The sequence below is a fragment of the Eulemur rufifrons genome, chromosome 8 (genome assembly GCF_041146395.1).
Source record: "Eulemur rufifrons isolate Redbay chromosome 8, OSU_ERuf_1, whole genome shotgun sequence".
Lineage (NCBI taxonomy): Eukaryota > Metazoa > Chordata > Mammalia > Primates > Lemuridae > Eulemur > Eulemur rufifrons.
Genome location: NC_090990.1, coordinates 122,968,551 through 122,987,883, shown reverse-complemented (window position 1 = coordinate 122,987,883; position 19,333 = coordinate 122,968,551). Strand labels below are relative to the sequence as shown.

General features: G+C 42.4%; 1 protein-coding gene across 1 annotated transcript; it reads right to left on the bottom strand.

Moving 5' to 3' along the window:
- Nucleotides 1–1,050: 1,050 nt before the first annotated feature.
- On the bottom strand, nucleotides 1,051–16,887 carry TADA1 (transcriptional adaptor 1). Its single transcript, XM_069479112.1, has 8 exons — nucleotides 16,723–16,887; nucleotides 11,711–11,802; nucleotides 11,385–11,450; nucleotides 8,245–8,342; nucleotides 6,621–6,830; nucleotides 5,186–5,337; nucleotides 2,993–3,155; nucleotides 1,051–2,276 (listed from the first exon to the last, which is right to left on the bottom strand). Exons 1-8 carry the CDS (start codon nucleotides 16,794–16,796, stop codon nucleotides 2,124–2,126), a joined length of 1,008 nt encoding a protein of 335 aa, XP_069335213.1. The 5' UTR covers nucleotides 16,797–16,887; the 3' UTR covers nucleotides 1,051–2,123.
- Nucleotides 16,888–19,333: the final 2,446 nt, after the last annotated feature.

The following is a 19,333-nucleotide window of genomic DNA, read 5'->3' as shown; positions in this document are numbered from 1 at the left end:
AGGAACTTTGTGCTTGGTTGATCACAGCAGCAGGTGGCAAAGGTTGACAAGAATATGCTAGGCTGGCCCTCAGCCTGTCTAGTAAAGTAAGGCAGGCCTTATCAAACCTGGTTTTGTACAGTGATAAACCTGTAGCTAAAAAAGACAGTCACTTAAATTCCTGCAGGAAAAATAAGCTTTTAAATCTGAAATTATCTGGTTGCTAACAGCTTTTTTCCTCATTAAAATAATTGTTTTTTCTGAATGATGCTTGATGATAAGCACTCGTGGTTTTCTAACCTAATTATAAGGGGCTGCACTCAAGAGCCCCACAGCTGGCAGCGGTGCCAAGAGGTGGAGCCAGCCAAGTTCACATCTCTTTGCCGGGCTCTCTTGAAAATCCTCACTGTCACCTTTTCTACCTTCCTGTCCCGCCTTCAGCCGCATCTCCCCCCACTTTAGAAAATGGTTTCTTGAGGAAAACTGAAATGGACAGAGATCTTAGAGTGCAGACCTGAAATATGAGGCAAAAAGAGTCCTCTTGTGTTCTGTGGTTCCAGGTAGACAGGTGACTCTAGGCCAGGTCCCACAGGGTGATGAGGAATTTTCCTGTTTGCAGTGTCCTTCGTGCCACACACACCCCCACGGCACCTGCCCACTGGGCAGGAGGGCACAGCCGAGGCTCCTGGCTGCCTCGCTCTGTGGAACTCATGAAATTCAACACATACTCCCTGGGCGGCACTGAGGTCCAGGGGTGTAAGTAGTCCAAAACAAAACCTCTATATTAATTTGAATATCAGTTCAAATTCTTCCAAACCCTAAAAATTCTTAAGTATTATTTCACCTAAAACTCTAAATGACTTGTGCCAAGAACTGAAACCAAGCCACTGATTTTTAAGTCTTAATCTATATGTCACAAAAGGAAGAAATAGCATACCTTCACTGGAACCCGCCTTTTTAATCTTTTGGTGTATTCTTTTGAAAAGTCTCTGCCAAGATCTCACAAAGCAAAGTTTTCATATTTTTGTAGATGGCAATATTCCTTATTTTTACTCTAATAAACAACAAAAATTTTCTCCCAAAAGGTTTATTTGTCACATGTAAAGTACAAAATCAAATACACAGATCCAGATACGCGAACCATATATACAAATCTATACATCTATTATTTAGACTTACACAAACCCATCTATACGTTCTAATTTATCCATCAACACTATTCTTGAGCAAAAACCAAGATACCTCTTGGAAAAAAAAAAAAAGCTGGCCATCGGTAACACTGTCAAATGTAAATTATCTTCACTTTATCACTTGAAAGGGTAGAAATAGATATTTCATAGGAATAGGAATTATCAAGCATAAATCCAATTTGTATACATTTCCTAAAGCACATTCTATAAAAATAACAGATGAACCTGCCAATCGAAGTCTTTGGGCATTATTAACTCTAAAAAACGAGTTATGGGAAGGTACTTTATAAGGTTAATTAATTGCATTCCAGGGGTTTTGTTTGTTTGATTTTGGTTTTACATGCAAAGAGAGGACTTTATGTTGTGTAATCACACAGCATTTCCAAGTCCTATTTTCTATGGAGTTGTAATGACAAATTTTTTCAGGGGCCTACCTATAGCTGTTAAAATTAAACTGGTCATTAAAGGAGGTATCTGATTTTTAACACTGTATAGGTTATTTCAACCAAAATCCGAGAGCACAGTTCTTCAACAGAAAGGCAGAAATTTTAGACTTTTAGATACAGAATATGTGCTATGTCACCGAACACCTGGATGTCCTGTGATCTGGGGGACAAAGTCATAACAGCTTCTTTGTTCTGCGACGTCATCTATCTTACATGCAGACCACAGGACACTGAGCCTCAGATGCCGGAACGTCTCCACACCAGGCACTAACCTTCACCAGTGCCTGCTCCCAGAACTGGGAACGCACACATACAGTGATACGGATCATTATCAAAATCAGATTCATGTCAGTGGCTTCACAGTAGCAACACAAAATGCACCTGATGTCACATTTCCATAGGAAAGTTTACATATACACTATACACTTCAGCCTTGAAATGTGGACCCCAAAAATACTCAATTTTCAGTAATCAATCCGGCGAGGGTCCCATACCCTCAAATCCTAATTTAGCACAGCAAAAGCCCCTCCTTGGCTGCCAAGCGCTGGCGGTGGACTTTGTCTTGCTGTAGCTCTTCGTGATTTGGATGCCACAGTTTCATGATGATCCTTTCAATGTTAAGAGCATATACGGTATGTGTAGGGATGACTTCCCTGTGTACCTGGGATTTAAAAAATTAGCATGTCTCCGATTATACTTTATTATTTTTCTTTTTCTTTTTTTTTTTTTTTGAGACAGTCTCACTCTGTTGCCTGGGCTAGAGTGCCGTGGCGTCAGCCTAGCTCACAGCAACCTCAAACTCCTGGGCTCAAGCGATCCTCCTGCCTCAGCCTCCCGAGTAGCTGGGATTACAGATGCATGCCACTACACCCAGCTAATTTTTCTATTTTTAGTAGAGACAGGGTGTCGCTCTGGCTCAGACTGGTCTCGAACTCCTGACCTCAAGCGATCCCCCTGCTTCGGCCTCCCAGAGTGCTAGGATTACAAGCGTGAGCCACCATACCCAGCCTCCAATTATACTTTAGTATACTTATTTTCCCAACATATAAAAGTAGGATTTACATCAGCAAAACACACAACAGACACAGAACCTATAAACTCTAAGTCAGAAGTTAATGAATCCCAGATCAGATAATAAGAAAACAACAATAACAAGGTTCTAAAATAGGAATAAGAGAACAAGGGGATTTTTTTTCTTTTCTTTTATCAGGGAGGTAGAAGATGGGGGAGGTAAATTAGGAAGGACTCTTGGGCTCAGGATGAGGCCAGTATTAATGGCTTTAATAACAAACAATAAAAACTGAAAAGGACAAAGCCAAGAAGTGGAAGAAACTCCTACCCCTAAATCTAGGTAAACTTTAAGGAGCCGAGAATTACCTGCAAAGCTTCAAAAAGGTCGTACATGTTCACGGGAGGCAGAGACGCAGGCAGTGTGTCCCCGGCGCAGGCCAGGAGGAGCGCAGCCTGCTGCTCGGCATCGTCCGGGGGCGGGTGGGAAGCTGGATTCTGACCAGCACAGGGAGCAGAAAAAGCTGGAGGGCTGAAAACAGAAATTTCAGAAACAGTCCCAGCATGGAAACAACTGAGCAACTAGAATAGGAGTAGCCTGCTAGAATCTTATTGAGAATATCTTAAAAGGAATCAGAAATCCATTCAGTGTATACTAGTATATACATCAATAGTCCATAATTTTAATTTTTAAAGGCAGCCCGTCTATCAGGTTGGAAACGAAATACAATGCAACCACATTTCCCCTCCTTCCTCCACATCGTTAAAATATTTACTTAGCTCAGGATACTGAACCACAATTGTTTCTTGCGCTTAAAGAGCTTCCAGTTGAAAAAAATAATAAGGCTTAACTAAAGGAATATGAAAATGAAACAAATAACTTAGAGAGGAAAGTGAATGGTACTAGAGACAGTAGGTTCAAAATGAAGAGCAAGAAAAGAAGATACAGCACAAAAGAAGCAACAGGCAAAACTGGAGGGTGGGGAAAATTCACTGAGGTCTGGCCAATCTCCCAAATTCGAGCACAGATATGATACAAGCTGAGCAGTCAGGCATGATTTTTACATCGTAATACAATACAGTAAGACAGTGGTCCCCAACCTTTCTGCACATTAAAGATAATTTTTCCACAGCAGTGGGATGGGGGGGCTGCGACAGGGCTCTGCAGCCTGGGGCTGGGGACCGCAGTGGCAGGAGATAACCTGTACAACTCTGAGGGACAAAGAGGTGACACAGAAGAGCGAGGCCGTAACTCGGAGGAAGCACAGTGGAACACGGCGTGGGACCGCAGCATCAGACAGACACAGCCCTGTCACAGTCCCGAGCAGCTCCCAGAGAGACAGAACCCTCCCAGGGACTGGTCAGCAGGGGAGAGGGGGCTCGGGGGTCCCACCAGGGTCAGACACTGTTCCCAGCATCACCCACTACAAGGAGCCACTTTTTTGCGCATGTTTTTCTCTAGAGAAGAATGACTTAAAAATGAAAACAAATAATCCCAAACAGATATGCCTGAATGAGATTTAGACACTAAATAACCATACATGGCATCTACAGTGAACCCGATTTAAGGTGGTGTTCTGGGACCCCTGTAAAGGTCTTCAGAGCCATGAAATAGGCACCAACACCAGCTCCTGTGCCTGGCGTCAATGCCGGCTGCTCCGTCCGACTCTCTTTGCTTCCCTCCTACACCGCATGCCTTCCTCTCCTGGTATCTCTTCCCCACCATCACCCTGCCAGCCCTCCCGATCATACTTTCTCTCTCTGAACTTGTATCCCCCCGTTATCTCATTACCTCTTTTCTCCCTGACTAACTAGATATACAAAGTCCAGCAAGCAAAGGAAATTCAGTCTCTTCAGTAACCATGAGGAAAATTATACTTGCTTTTCTTTCCCTACGGCTTAAAATTCAGACGGAAATTTTTAGGGGGGGGGCTGTGGTGGTGAGAAAGTCAACACATGGATGAAGGTCATCCAGGCTGTCTCATAAAGGGGTGACTCGGGGCATGAGAGGTGCTGGAGCCCTCGGTGGGGGGAGGACATAGGAATCCCAGAGATGAACAGAGACCACATCTGTGTCACAGGAGGCCAAAAGCAACCAGATGACACCCGGCACAGGCCACCATCTTGAGCTACAGCTACAAGAGCCACATGAGGACCTGGAGAAAAATCTAGCACTCCTCCTCCTCCCACTGTTAAGAAACCGAGCCTTGACCCAATGATCACGGGCCACGCTTGTGACTTCGCCACCAGGCGGTGCTGCCCCTCAGGGGCCACCAGGATGCACCTCCCAGGGAATTACTCCCCCCAACCCCAGACAGTGAGGGGCGATCACGTTAAACCCACAGGCGGCAGCCACACTCTGGAACTCCACTGTGGATAACAAGTGTACCAGAATAATTCACTATCGTGCAAGGACAGGATTTAAGAAATAAAATTGTACTGCTGTCAGAGGTACTTCAACCTGCAGCAATACAACAACGGATTATTTAACAGTGGTCTATTACAGAAGACCAGTGTAACCAATTAGCAAAGGATGGAACAATCACGAGAAACCTCACTCACCTTTCTATTAAGTTGTTGTAAGCTACCACACTGTTCTTCAGGTAAGGCTGTGGGGTCACGTTACTACCAAAGGCGTATTTAAAATGGCCATCTCGTAACCGATAAGCTTTCCTCCTTGACACAACCGATGTCAGTATATCTTTAAGGTGATTCTGTAAAAATGAGAAAAGAAAAATAGTGTGATCTTCTCTTTAAAAACAAATCATAAAACTTCCACTGAGCAAGAAATGTTTATTAGCATTTAGATGGAGATGTGGAACAGGCTTAGCTCATGCTAGAACCAAATGAACGTTCAAAAAGAGCCGTACCAGGGGAGGAGGAGGGTATAGGAAAGAGGGGGCCATGCTTATTTTTATTTAGTTCTCCTTCAGATGGGCTTTCTCTACATGAAATCTATTTTAAAAGTTTTTTACATCTCCACATTGGTTCCTCTCAAAAATGATTTCTAGATAGCTTTAAATAAAAGGACAAAGATAAATAAGTTTTTTACAAAGAGCCAAATTACCTTGAAACTTGGTTTAAAATGTGGAAAAATGTTTCAAGATCTGGGGTTATTGGTCATAATAGCCAATCCACCAAAATCTTTGCCTGAAAAGAACCTCGGCTCTCTCAAAAGCCAAATAAACTACAGATATATAGGAAATAAACACACAAAAAATTAGGTACTTCATTTCTCTTCACCTTTATGAGAAAGTACATATGCCAAGTACACGAGAAAAGGTTGGGGAACGTCTGCGAAAACAGAGATGGGACTAGCCCCAGCCTCCCATGAACACGGAGCCAGGGGCAGGAAGGGTATTTCAATCATACCAATGGGCCCGTCTTATACAAAGACATCACTGTACAGTTTATAACAGGTTTTCACACAGAATTCACTTAACATTTATAACTTCATGAGACAGCTATTACCTCTGAGGTACAAATGAAGAAAATGAGGCCCAGAGAATTGAAAGGAATTAACCAATGTTACCCGACAGCACCTGTGCACTACAGACCACAATGTCTATTTTGTTAAATAACTAAATGAATGAAACGAATGGATGAATGAAATGGCGTGCTGAGGCGACAATCCCACTGTACAGATGCCGAGACTGACGCTCTTTCAATGCGATAGCACAGCAAAAACAAGTGACTTTAATCTGATAGGAGTCTCCATCTCATTTCTTTCCTTAAAAACTGTTCCCTTGTTGACAAAGTAAAAATCACATCAAGCAGAAGTTTGTAAGCAACCTTTCTGAAAAGCTTAGTCTATCAACTGAAGACAAGTCATTGGAATGTGATGTGTTTCTCCCCGTAAGAGAAAACAATTTCAACGATGACAGTCCTGTGAAATCAGAGTGACATTATGGTTCTTTTCTGGTAATAATAACTTTAAACAACACACAAGCTTGTTCCATTCAATCTGCAAAATTGTTTCTGCCAACAGCAAACCAACCTCCACCGCATAGACCACGGCTGAAACGGCCTCCTCCGTGACGTTGTCCAGCCCATGCTCGTAAGCAGTCACTATCATTCTCCCTTCCAGCTGACCCCGAGTGGGAAGCATCATTGTATGGGAACAAAGTTTCAAGTCGTCGTCATCTTGGGGATCCTTTGCCACAAACTGCTGGGCTCCCGAGAGGGGATTTTGAGGCTGGAATCTATGCTATGAGTAAGAAAACTTTTCAAAATTATTCGTTACAGTGGCAAGTTAAGACAAAAACAAAAGTAACCCATGTGTTGAACCTGAGATCCTACCAATTAACGCCACCAAAACTGGACCACAGGGGCAAAAAAAAAAGTAACTCATGCACAAATAATCACAGATTCACACCCACTGCATGGTAATAATGAAGACATGAATTAAAGGGAATAATGGTAGTATGCATAGCAGTTTATTCTATTCCATTGATACCTTGGTGATCACAGAATGTATGGCCCTGTGCTAAACATAACAATTACATAGAAGATGATATAGAACTATACTCAAACAAGTCTTAGCATTTTAAGTATAACTAATCAGGTTCTGCAAACATAAACATATAATTAATGCTTCAATTAAAAAGCATAGCTAATCAATATGATGGATCTAATAAATATTCCAAGATAATGCTGTGTGGTGTAACAATTTAGTTACTGTTATTTTCTACTTACAATTCTCAATACAGAACCTGAGCTATAGTCACATTACTTAAAATAATTTTTCTCAATCTTTTTTCATTCATAAAATCTTGGCCATCCTCTGGGGGATTCTGACAGCCCAGTCACATTCCTCCATCATCTGGGGGGGGGACATCCCCCTGGGAGCTGCTGCTTAAGGCCAACATGCAAGATTCTGCAGTGAAGACGGTTTGTCCCTGTTTGAAGTTTATATTATACAAACACTGTTATTTTTCCATTTTCCAAGTATAAAACTGTATTTTTTACCAAACGGGCCTTTTTAAACCAGGCATGCCTCTCTGGAGATACCAATACCTTCCAGATTGAGTATTATGACTGATATAAAACATAGAGCAAAGGTGGAAAGAAAGAAATATTCATTGATATCAATCGATAAAGCTATCGATATGTAGTCAAACCTATAAAAGGGTTACTTTTGGGAAACTTTTTTCCCTAGATAAAAACTGAAAAAAGCAATTTACTTAAAATGTTTATAAATGTTATCGCCAACTGCCTTCATGACGTCTCCACTGGTCCCCAAACGGCTCAGGGCCCAGCTGGCATCGCCAGTGGTCCCTACAGGCCACCCGGACCCTTGGGGCACATATTCTCAATCTGAGAAACTATTCATTCAAAAAAAATATTTCAGAGGAGAAAGAACAAAGGCAAAGCTTTGAATAATTGAAAAACCATTAGGTACTAATGATAACGTATTAATATTCAAGCAATAACAAACAAGAAAATATAAAAATTCAGACACCTAGGACTCACAATCTCTGAACCCCTTCTCCCCAAATCATATTCCCTCTTTTTTTTAACTCTACTACCGGTATTTTAAAATTTATTTAAAAACCAAAGGTAGTTTCATTACACGAGTACTCCAGTCACTCATTTTCAAGATCTATTGGAGAACAACCTACATCAAATTTCTGACGAACGGAAGAAAGCTTTTTCTTTCCCTTGGGTTTTCCAGGTTTGGCTGCAGAACCCCCCGTCCAGGGCAAAGATCCGGCACCCTCTATGAGACAGAAAAATAATAACCATAAGTGAAAATAATGACAATTGTTAACTGCTAAAGTTTGTTTTCATGTTGGGCTTAAAACTAACAGAATGCTCAAGAAATGGAAATAAACAATAAATGCCTAAATCCAAATCTTCTCTTTCTACTTCTCTATACAAAATTAAAAATTCTCTCAAATCATATTTTTTCCTAGCTGTAATCAACATTTTTTTAGGAAGACAACATGTTTTTATATTTTTAATTAATGTTTATTGGTTGTTTTTATTAGTAGCAGTAGTAGTATAAAAGTAGGACAAAATTTTCTAGGCTAAGATGGTAAACCAAGCACATGTATTTATCTCCTCTCTCTTACAAGACCCTACAACAATGAAAGCAGGGGAAGGTAAATGCCGCACATCCACAAGAGAGATAACAAGGAAAGTGAGTGGCAGACGTGATGAAATCTCAAAAACTCCCTACCATGGACCGCTCTGAAGGTGCGGACTTACAAAGCAGACAAATGGAAGCGGTAACCCAGGCTGGGCAAGTAAAGCCGCAAACGAGGCGGAAGCGCATCAACCTGCCTGGTAGAAACCCACAAAGCACCTGGATTCAGAGAACGGGAGCACAGTGGAAACCACGAGGGACCAGTAAAGCTAAAAACAACGTTAACAAAAGGTCTATATGCTTAAATCCACCACACAAACCCCTCTCCCCACTCCCAGGACGGGGCTCAGTACGAAATAAAGCTCGGGGCCCTGCATTCAAAATTAAGAATTTCAAGACGCTGGTGGAGCAGCAAACCAAGTGCAGGGATCTTCTGTGAACTGTAGTTCACACACCCTGAAGGCAGCTGCTCACTCCCATGCCCAGAAGGACACACAGCAGGGTATTTATAAGGGGGGCAGGGGGGGCAGGGGATGGTGGGGTGGGAATGAAGGACTCTTCTCTAGTTAAACTGAACAAAATTACTGGGATTTACTACGGTAGTTGGTATGGATGCTGGCACCCTAGAGCTAAGCTCTCTGCATCCTGGTATTTGGGGAACCCCCAGTTGAACAGCTGGCTTCCTGTCAGCTCATTCTAAAGCAAACTGTCCAGGTAGTTCTATGCTTCATTCTTATGAATAAATATGAAAAGGACAACAATGAATCATCAGACATCTGAAGATATTCTGTGACAGGACAAGAAAGCCCAACCTAAACAAACAAACAGAGGTTCTAGAGAGGAAATGCAAAAGGACCTTGATAAATTTCTAACTGGTAGCCTCACAAAAGCTGGACACGATGTGTATCCATAGAACAAAAAGAGGATGCTATAAAAAAATGCTGCATTAAAGAATACATTAAACAGAAAGGCTAAAAGATAATAGTTGAAGAAATCTCAAAGAACACAGCAATAAGACAAAGAGACAGAAAATCAGTAAAATCAGTAAATCCAGAAACAGGTTTAGGCAACTATGGAGGGGCTATGGAGGTCCCACCAGAAGAATAAAAAACAAAAGTAGCTGCCTTTGGGAATAGGTCAGGAGGGAGGAAAAAGCTTTTATCATAAAACCCTCTGTATTATTGATTAAAAAAAAAAAGTGAATGTATATTGTTTAAAAAAAAACAAATACAGGCCGGGCACAGTGGCTCATGCCTGTAATCCTAGCACTCTGGGAGGCTGAGGCAGGAAGATTGTTTGAGCTCAGGAGTTCAAGACCAGCCTGAGCAAGAGTGAGACCCCATCTCTACTAAAAATAGAAAGAAATAAGCTGAACTAAAAATATATAGAAAAAATTAGCCGGGCATGATGGTGCAAGCCTGTAGTCCCAGCTACTCGGGAGGCTGAGGCAGGAGGATCGCTTGAGCCCAGGAGTTTGAGGTTGCTGTGAGCTAGGCTGACGCCACAGCACTGTAGCCCGGGCAACAGAGGGAGACTCTGTCTCAAAAAAAAAAAAAAAAAAACCATAAAAAAAAATGTGGTATGGCTAAAGTCTACTTCTGTTTAAATTAAATAGAACATCTAGAACATCAGAACTCTGGCCCAGTGTGAGAATGTGCAGCGATGGGTATGGAGAGGGTCAAGGGGAGCAGCCACTGGTCTCCAACCCCAACTTCCATAAACAAGTGCTCACTGTTTACTACACTTTACATCAACAACAACTTCTCTGAGGGTAGAAGAACTAGGCGCTAGGAAATCCTAAGTGAATTTTTATCATACAGTACAGGTTAGCAGAGAGGGATGATACAAAATGCCAGCAGTTTCTAGATAAAACATGGGCTTTTGATATATGATCATCAGAATCGCCCTAGGCCTTAAAAAAAATTAATCTATAGCAGGAAGTGGCTATCAATCTAAGTTTTTAACAGAGTACAGGACGACTCTTATCATAAGGTAGGTTCTCAATGTATTTAATTATTTGTTTTTGAGTGACTGATTAAAATAAGATGGTTGAAAGAGGTGATCTGTAACTTAATGTACCACTTAAGCTCCAAAAAGTTAGGGGTACAGGGGTCAGTGTTTCTATTGATCCCTCTTTAGGTTGCAGTAACAGGTTTGGTTTCCACTCACCTCCCCAACGTGAGCCTATTCCCTACCAATTATTCCTACCAATAATCTGCCAAATTCGTGCTAAAGCTCTACCTTCCAGATGCTGATATCTTACTTAAGCATACAAGCGGAAGTTCAGGTTTCCCACATACGTTGTGGTTTTCCCTCCACTAATTCATCTCCACTCTATCTACGGAATATCTTCTAACACCAAAGGCCCTCTCTTCGTTCCCCTCACCTTCTTCATCCTGACCTGCCACCCTCTTCCTCACTTCTCGTTTACTTAAGTAATCTAAAATATAGCTGAGTGGGGAGTAAAGATCCAAAGTCAACATAAGTACAGGAAAATCAACTGCTTTACAAAGGTCCGTAAAAGAATTCATATCTACATAATAAAATTTTTCTTCTGAGCAGTTCCAAGAACATTTCATCACAAACACCAGAAGTGTCTATCAGAGGAAGCTAAAGCCTAATGCGCCACGGCTTTGCCGGCCGACATACACTGAAGTATCTCCATTCCCTTACCTGGTGTAGAAACCAAAATCTGGCAACGCGTGAGAATGGCCAGGAGGAAATCGTTGTGAGAATGTACTGAAAAGGGAAGATTGTCACGAGTCAAATACAAGATATTTTCAACATAAAGAAACCACTTTAGTCTAGCTTGTAAGGATTTTAGATGTCTCCTACTCTGCCATTCTTTATACTGAAGTTTAAACATTCACATTATCAAGATGACCTTACACACGACCAAAACCAAAATTTTATTTTTTATGAAGTGAAAAAGCTTTAATTTATTGAACATCTGGGAAAACTTCAGAAGAGCAAAATAACTCCTGAGATGATCATTTTACCATTATCCTGTGTGAGAAGTCTGTGAGCTTCAAGGTCAAACTCTTCTTTGCTGATCTTCTGCTTGAACCACAACTTTAAGTTGGCCCAGTATCTGCAGAGGCAGAAACAACATTAAGGACCACAGATCTGGCTTCTTTCCCAAGTTTACCTTACAGGCTCCAACTCCCAGGGCAGGAACTGCATTCCCTGGGGTTATATGCTGCATTGTAACCCCCCATTCACGTGTTAAAGCCCTAACTCCAGGACCTCAGAGTATGACTGTACTTGGAGACAAGGCCTTTCAAGAGGTAATTAAATGAAAATGAGGCCATTAGGGGCGGCCCTCATCCAATACGATGGGTGTCCTTATGAGACAGGCGATTAGGATGCGGAGACACCAGACGCGTGCCCGTACAGAACCACCACATGAATGCGCGGCAAGAAGAGAAGGCTGTCATCTGTCGGAGACAGGCCTCAAAAGAAGCCAAGCCTGCCAACACCTGGACCTTGAACTTCTAGCTTCCAAAACTGCAAGAAAATAAATTTCTGTCAAAGAAACCAACCAATCTGTGGTATTTTGTTATGGCAGGCCTAGCTCACGAATACACCTAGGAATTAGCATACCAACAAAGAAACAGACAGACTGGCAGGTGTTCGCAGAACTGGACTCCTGATTCGCTTGGCCAAAGACAGCCATACCTTTCCTTCTCACTGTCGCTCTTCTAAAAGACCCACTCTCCAGAATGCTACATTTAAGATTTATACTTTAAAATGGGTACATGTTTTACAGAGAGGGGCATGGTCATTTATACTTATTATAGGCAGTATCTTTCTCTTCGGATGAACTCAATTTTTAATCTAACTGGCTGAAGGAATGGGTTTCTAAACGCATTCTCACCACAAAGAAAGTATCTACGGCTATCCGAAACTTACTGGTTTTTTTAAGTGAAAACCAACACTTAATATTACTAGGTAACTGGTAGGAAAAAAAATGATTTAACCTTTTATATCTTAACAACATTGTTAGAAATATGAGTAAAATATATGGGTTTTCACATCACATTCACAACCCTTGTTTCAGTCCTTACAGAAGCTGCTTCTTGTTCGTGGAACAGGATTAAAAATTACTCAGCACTTGTCCTGTCACTTTCAATTCAAGCCTACTTACTTTCTAATGCTCATTTGAGTTCCTAACAGGAAAAAAAAATATATATCACATTTCTAAATGAAATGTTTTAATGCTCTCACTGCCATATTACATCCAGACTTCTGTATGTGGATCAGCTCCAGGTCATCTCAGTAACTACTCTGCATGTAACTGACTGCAAAAGTGAGAAACTGCAGGCAAAGCTTTGGGTTCATGTGCGTTTTTTTTTTTACAGGACCACACCCCCAGCTTTTATGGAGCCTTAAATGGCCCAAATCCCATGACACTGCCACGGTTCGGGCCCATGTCACTCAACAGTAAAACATTTGTAGCTCTAGAGCTTGGCACCCCTTCCCCCTGATAGTCACACGTTCGTTAGTCAAAGGTCAATAGTAACTTCCCCAAAACGGACACTTTACCACTTTCTTACGAGAGCTGGAATAATAACGAAATGAAATAAAGCTCCACAAAAGTCTTTCCCTACCTCATTCCATCCAACAAAGGGTAGACAGTAACAGGAGGACAACTATTATTTAAAAGCTCTGCGTCACTATTTTATAAGAAAGATGCTAATAGAAACCATATTTAGACGAGCGAACTTGTTCCAGAACTACTCTGCCAAAATGATGCTCTCTGTCTTCCCCAAAGGCAAACTTTCTAGCCCAAAGAGTCAGAACTGACTATCAAGAGTTATCAATAGAATACTTGTTCCCCAATCCTGGTCCCTTCGTTAACTCACAGTATAGCCACAGACAAATGACTGTTCCCCTCAACAATACCAAAAACAAAGTCAGTCAATCTCTACGAAGGTGAGGATGATGGGTGAGGAGTGTGATTCAGACTAGGAGGCACTGACTGGAGTTGACCTGGAGAAAACTAAATAACATGACCAAGACCTCAAAAAAAATTAAACAACTATTTGAGCATGACACTTCACTGGGTATTGTACAAAGTGAGTTGGCTCTCGAAGCCCGTGTCTTTGCGGGAGTGACATGGGCACACAGCTTGACCCAGCCAGATATAAAGGGCATCTGGACCGCTGGATAAACAGCAAATTACTCACATCCAGGTTTCTTGTCTAACCTTATGTTTTACCTGCCACCAAGGACCACATTTAAATGGTGAGGTTGTACAAACCAAAGCAAACTGCTTACGGAGGAAATGCGAGAAATGACTGTACAATGTAGCCATGTTATTTAACCAAGAGGCACTTTTTAAGGAGCAGAAGAGGAAAAGGACAAAGAGAGAATGGAAAAACAAATACAGAACAATACTGTTCCAGGCACACAAACCCCTTTTGATTGCATTGCTAGTGGGTATTCACACTACAAATGCACCAAACTTAGCTACAGCATCGGTATTTGACCAACATCGGATGATCAGTTTTGGCCTTTAAAAACTGAGTAAAGTTACATGTCCAGCATTTTGTTTGCTTATTGATTTGTCTGTTTTGTTATGGTTTGGTTTAGATTTGTTTTGGAACTTTCTACACATTAAAAATAATTTTCCATTGCAAAAAAAAAAAGGGGGGGGGAACTGAACAAGGAATGCTAACTAACTTTGAAATCACTTCTGGCAGCCTTGAACCTGTGTGTAATTGATGAGTGTGGGATCACAGAGGTCACCACTGCATCTAATCAGCATTAAAGTCAATCATCACACAGCAAGGTCCTTAAGATTTACTGTAGTATATAAACATTCACTTTCAGGTATTGGTAAGCATTCTATTTTTTTTTTTTTTTTTTTTTTTTTTTTTTTTTTGAGACAGAGTCTCGCTTTGTTGCCCGGGCTAGAGTGAGTGCCGTGGCGTCAGTCTAGCTCACAGCAACCTCAAACTCCTGGGCTTAAGCAATCCTACTGCCTCAGCCTCCCGAGTAGCTGGGACTACAGGCATGCGCCACCATGCCCGGCTAATTTTTTGTATACATATATTTTAGTTGTCCATATAATTTCTTTCTATTTTTAGTAGAGACGGGGTCTCGCTCTTGCTCAGGCTGGAGCATTCTAGATGGAACAGAATGAAACATCTCCTATCATGCTTAAAAAGTGTAAATTTTATCAGTATTACAAAAGTAAAAAGCTATAATAACGAAGGTAAAAGCTGTCAATTTTAACTATTAAAATGATTAAGAATTTTTAATTAAATAAGCAAAAGACAGTAAACACGCATATTAAAAAATAACTTACAGTGGAACATTCTCTCTTTAGAAGTCAATAAATGTTTACCAAAAATTAAATAATTATGAAATAATAATAGATTAGATTTTAGTTGTAGTCTTTGTAGAAGTGTGATTTATTAGTATTTGGTTAGGATGAAAAGCAGACTGTCAAATCTGCCACCCCAAAATTTCACATGAAGGAAAAACTCCAAAAATCACGTGTGACATCCAAGCTAAGTAACTTCAATCCGGTCGTAGTAAAGAATAAAGAAAGATGAAAAGAAGAAAAGTGTTGGAGAGAAAGTATTCGCAAATACCTTGCTCCTCCACCATCATCATTTAAAAGTATGCATCTATTGTGTAATGCAAATATGTAGAATACTACAGAAGTCATATAGCAGCAACAACACAGGCACTATAATTTTAAATGTTTCAAATTTGCTTCCTATATTTTTGGAAAATAAAGTTGTAATAGTGTTTTGAAAATTTCCCAATTTTACCCTTGTATCTCAGAGGTTCCTTCTATGCTATTATTTGGCTTCAGCCTTCGCTGGATACTGATGTGACCCTCACCCATTCTGCATCTGACCCCACTGCGTACTGGGTCCTCCGCTATAACCCGGCTGAAGGGCTGGCTGGGCGTCTCCGGGATCTTTTTTTTTTTTGAGACAGAGTCTCACTCTGTTGCCCGGGCTAGAGTGAGTGCTGTGGCGTCAGCCTAGCTCACAGCAACCTCAAACTCCTGGGCTCAAGCAATCCTGCTGCCTCAGCCTCCCCAGTAGCTGGGACCACAGGCATGCGCCACCATGCCCAGCTAATTTTTTCTATATATTTGTAGTTGTCCAGCTAATTTCTTTCTATTTTTTAGCAGAGACGGGGTCTCGCTCTTGCTCAGGCTGGTCTCGAACTTCTGAGCTCAAAGGATCTTCCAGCCTCGGTCTCCCAGAGTGCTAGGATTACAGGCGTGAGCCACCGCCCTCTGGGATCCTTTACACCCCCTGCAAGGCCTAAGCTGGGAATCAGAAGCATGGGTCCCAATCCTGGCAGTGGTTTTTAAAGAGTTACTTAACCTCGCTAGGTCTCAGTCTTCCCCTCTACCAAATGGGAATAATCATTGTACCAATCTTGTACCTGTTGTGAGGATTAAACGAGCTAATACATCGAGAGCGCTTAAAAGGTGTTCCAATGTCCCCTACTGCTATGGTCATTGTAATTGTCGTAGTGTCCGATGACTATTATTTTACAGGAGGGTCCGTCGGTCTTCCGAAATTCCTGTCAAAGTGCTTACTGATAATGCCTGGCATATCACACGCGCACAACAGGCCTCCGCCTCCAGGAAGCCCTCCAGGAGCGGGCCACCCTGCGCAGTGCCCTCTCCCGCCGGGCGCGCAGGGCTCCGGCTCTCAGCCCCAGGCCGGCCTCGCGCGTCCGGCCCCCCTGCGCAGGGACCGGACCTGCTCAGCAGGCCCTAGGGCGTGAAGCACGCTTCTCCCGCCCCACCCCGGGCAGAGTCCCCGCGAACGCGCCCGCCCGGGTCCCCGGGACGCCACGGAGGCCCGGCCCCTCCGGCGGGGTGAGTCCGGGTTGCCCGCCCCGCCCCGGCCCGCGAAACCCGGAGGCCCCGCCACCGCGGAGACGCACAGGCCTCGGGGCGGTGGGGCCGGCAGCCCCGCGTCGGGAGGGCACGCGCGTGTGGGCCCGGAGGCCGCGCTGGGGCGGCTCTTACTGTTTCACGTTGTCGCCCAGGGCCTCGCTCAAGTTCTTCTTGGCCGCCTCCAGCTCGCTCACAAAGGTCGCCATTGCTGCGCGCGTCCCAGCCCGACCGCGGACCGCCCGACCGCCGTGAGCAACAACCGAAAAGCCAACTCGGCGGAAGGCCTTGGCTCTGGAAGCGAAGCTCGCTCCCGTCGGCCCCACCCCCAGTCGCTCGGAGGACGTTTGTTTGGTTTTCGGCTCCGCCCGCCCTTTTGTGGGGAAAGTGCCCAGCCAAACCCTGTTCTCGTCCTCCCGCCCCTCGAGTCACGTGACCGGCTTTACCTTATCGCGCGCCCGACCCAAGCCCGCCCGCCCCGCCCGGCCCCGGCTGCGGCGGCGCTCGCGGGGCCGGCGGGCTCAGCCCTTGCGGTGTGTGGCCCCCGGGCCAGTTCCGAATTTGCCCCGCTGTGCACCTGGGGGAATAGTTTTCCCCCTCCGGGTCAAAAGGGAGATGTAGAGTCAATTTTATCCTCTTTCCTTGCCTTATTTTTTTTTTACTGAGCGCTAATCATCCAATATGCCATTTAAATGATTTATCTCGTGACCTTTTGGGCTCGAAGATAGCAGTTGTGTTTTATTCACTGTTTGCCCCAGTTCCTAGAGGAGCGCCTGGCACATAGTAGACGCTCAATAAATATTTGCTGAGTAAATTAATTGGGAAAATACACAGAAGGATAAAGACAAACGTGTGCGGGGCACCCTTTGGGTTCTGGGGATACAAAGGTAAACAAGACATGTAAAGTCTTCCTCTGTGTGTCAACACTCCAGAGAAATTTTCACCCTTTTAAAGCAATTTTTGCTTTGTTTATTAATCATCCATTTAAACTTCCCACGGCTCCCCAATGTCTGCGGAACAAATTCCAGACTCCGCCATTCAGATTTTCTCATGACCTGAACTCAGCTTACCCGTGTACCCTCCGCACACCTGGCTTGCTTCGTCACCCCCACACGTGTGCTCTGCATTCCAGTTAACTTGACTTTCGATAACAAACCACATGCTTCAGTCTTTGCACATATCTCCTCTCTGCTGGTTTTGAGATTAATGGGCGCCCACCTCCATTTATTTCCATCAGGTTATATGTGAACCTATTAAAGGATCGATTCAACAGGACCAGGAAGGGGCACAGACGTCTGGGTATATATTCCAGGAATATATCATCATCCCTGCCTCTACCTAGCCACTAAGAATGATAGGCCTCAAAGATTTTCTTCTTGCATCCATATTTGACAACACTCATACCTCTACATCTAGTTCAATTAAATATTCCTTTCTTTCTCAGCACTTTATACACCTATTAGCACTAATTTTAGTGTATTCAGTTAAATGTCCATTTAAACTGTAGTGTTAAACAATATAATATACACAAATGGACATCTAACCAAACAAGGTAGTACTTAATAGAAATGAACACCAAAACTGCTTGTAATTTGGCAGTTTACTTTGAAGAAACTAATTCTAAATCTTCTTTTAGTTACAGCAATACTTATACAATGCATACCACAACTGTTAAATATGTTCAGAAAACGTGTATCAAAGTGCTTTGTAAAACGTAAAGAACTTGATAAATGTTAGTTTAGTCTAGTTTTGGGGGGGCTTATTTTATTTTGTTTTGTTTTTTATCTATTTTTTGGATCATCCTGTAGCTGGTTACAAACTGGCTTGAGGATAACTAGTAGAGTCAACTCAATAGGATGTTGGGAGCAGTCATTATCTGAGGACCCAACCTTCCCTAGTATCTAAGTATTTGTGAGTCGTTCTCATAAATACTTAGATGTGTATGAATAAATATATATTCATTTATTCTTCATATGTATAAAATAAAAATTTCCATTATTTATATTATTCATATCTTTTTCCATTTCATCAGATGGATAACTGAAGGTTGATGGTATTAGTGATATATTATATATTGCCTGTTTTTATGCAACTTCTTTCCCTCATAAATATAATTGTGTTCAAAGGAAAACCCTCCAAAAAGTTTATTTTCATAGTGTTTTACTTAAATATTTATGAAAGCTTGGCTTCTGCTTCCTTAATTCTTCCCATTCTGTATTTTAGTAAGAACTGGTTTTTGGCATTAGGATTTTTTTATTGTGGTATAACGTGAGATCTATCTTTTAAACAAACTTTGAAGTGCGTAATACATTATTGTCGACTCCAGGTACAATGTTGTAAGGCAGCTCTCTAGACCCTACTCATCTCACTTGACCGAAACTATGATTAACAGCTCCAATATCCCCCTCTCACCGTCGTCTGGTAACTACCATTCCATTTATAGACTTCAAGTCTATAAATTTGTCTGTGTTAGATACCTATAGAAGCTGCATCATGCAGCAGTATTTGTCTTGCTGTGACTGGCTTATTTCACTTAGTATAATGTCTGTCCTCAAGGGTCATCCGTGTTGTCATGTATTGCAGAATTTCCTTCTTTGTAAAGGCCAGTAGTATTCCATTGTGTGTATATACCACATTGTCTTTATCCATTCATCTGTCTGTAGACATTTAGGTTGTTTGCACATCTTGGCTATTGTGAATAGTGCTACAATGAACATAGGAGTGCTGATATCTCTTCAGGATTCTG

What these genes read in the sequence shown, in the direction of transcription:
- TADA1 (XM_069479112.1), bottom strand. Translation starts at nt 16,796, where the DNA reads ATGGCGACCTTTGTGAGCGAGCTGGAGGCGGCCAAGAAGAACTTGAGC. An exon ending in GATTTTGGTTTCTACACCAG is followed by an intron (nt 8,343 to 11,384) that starts GTAAGGGAATGG and finishes TCTGTCTCATAG; the next exon opens with AGGGTGCCGGATCTTTGCCC. An exon ending in TACAACAACTTAATAGAAAG is followed by an intron (nt 3,156 to 5,185) that starts GTGAGTGAGGTT and finishes TTCTGTTTTCAG; the next exon opens with CCCTCCAGCTTTTTCTGCTC.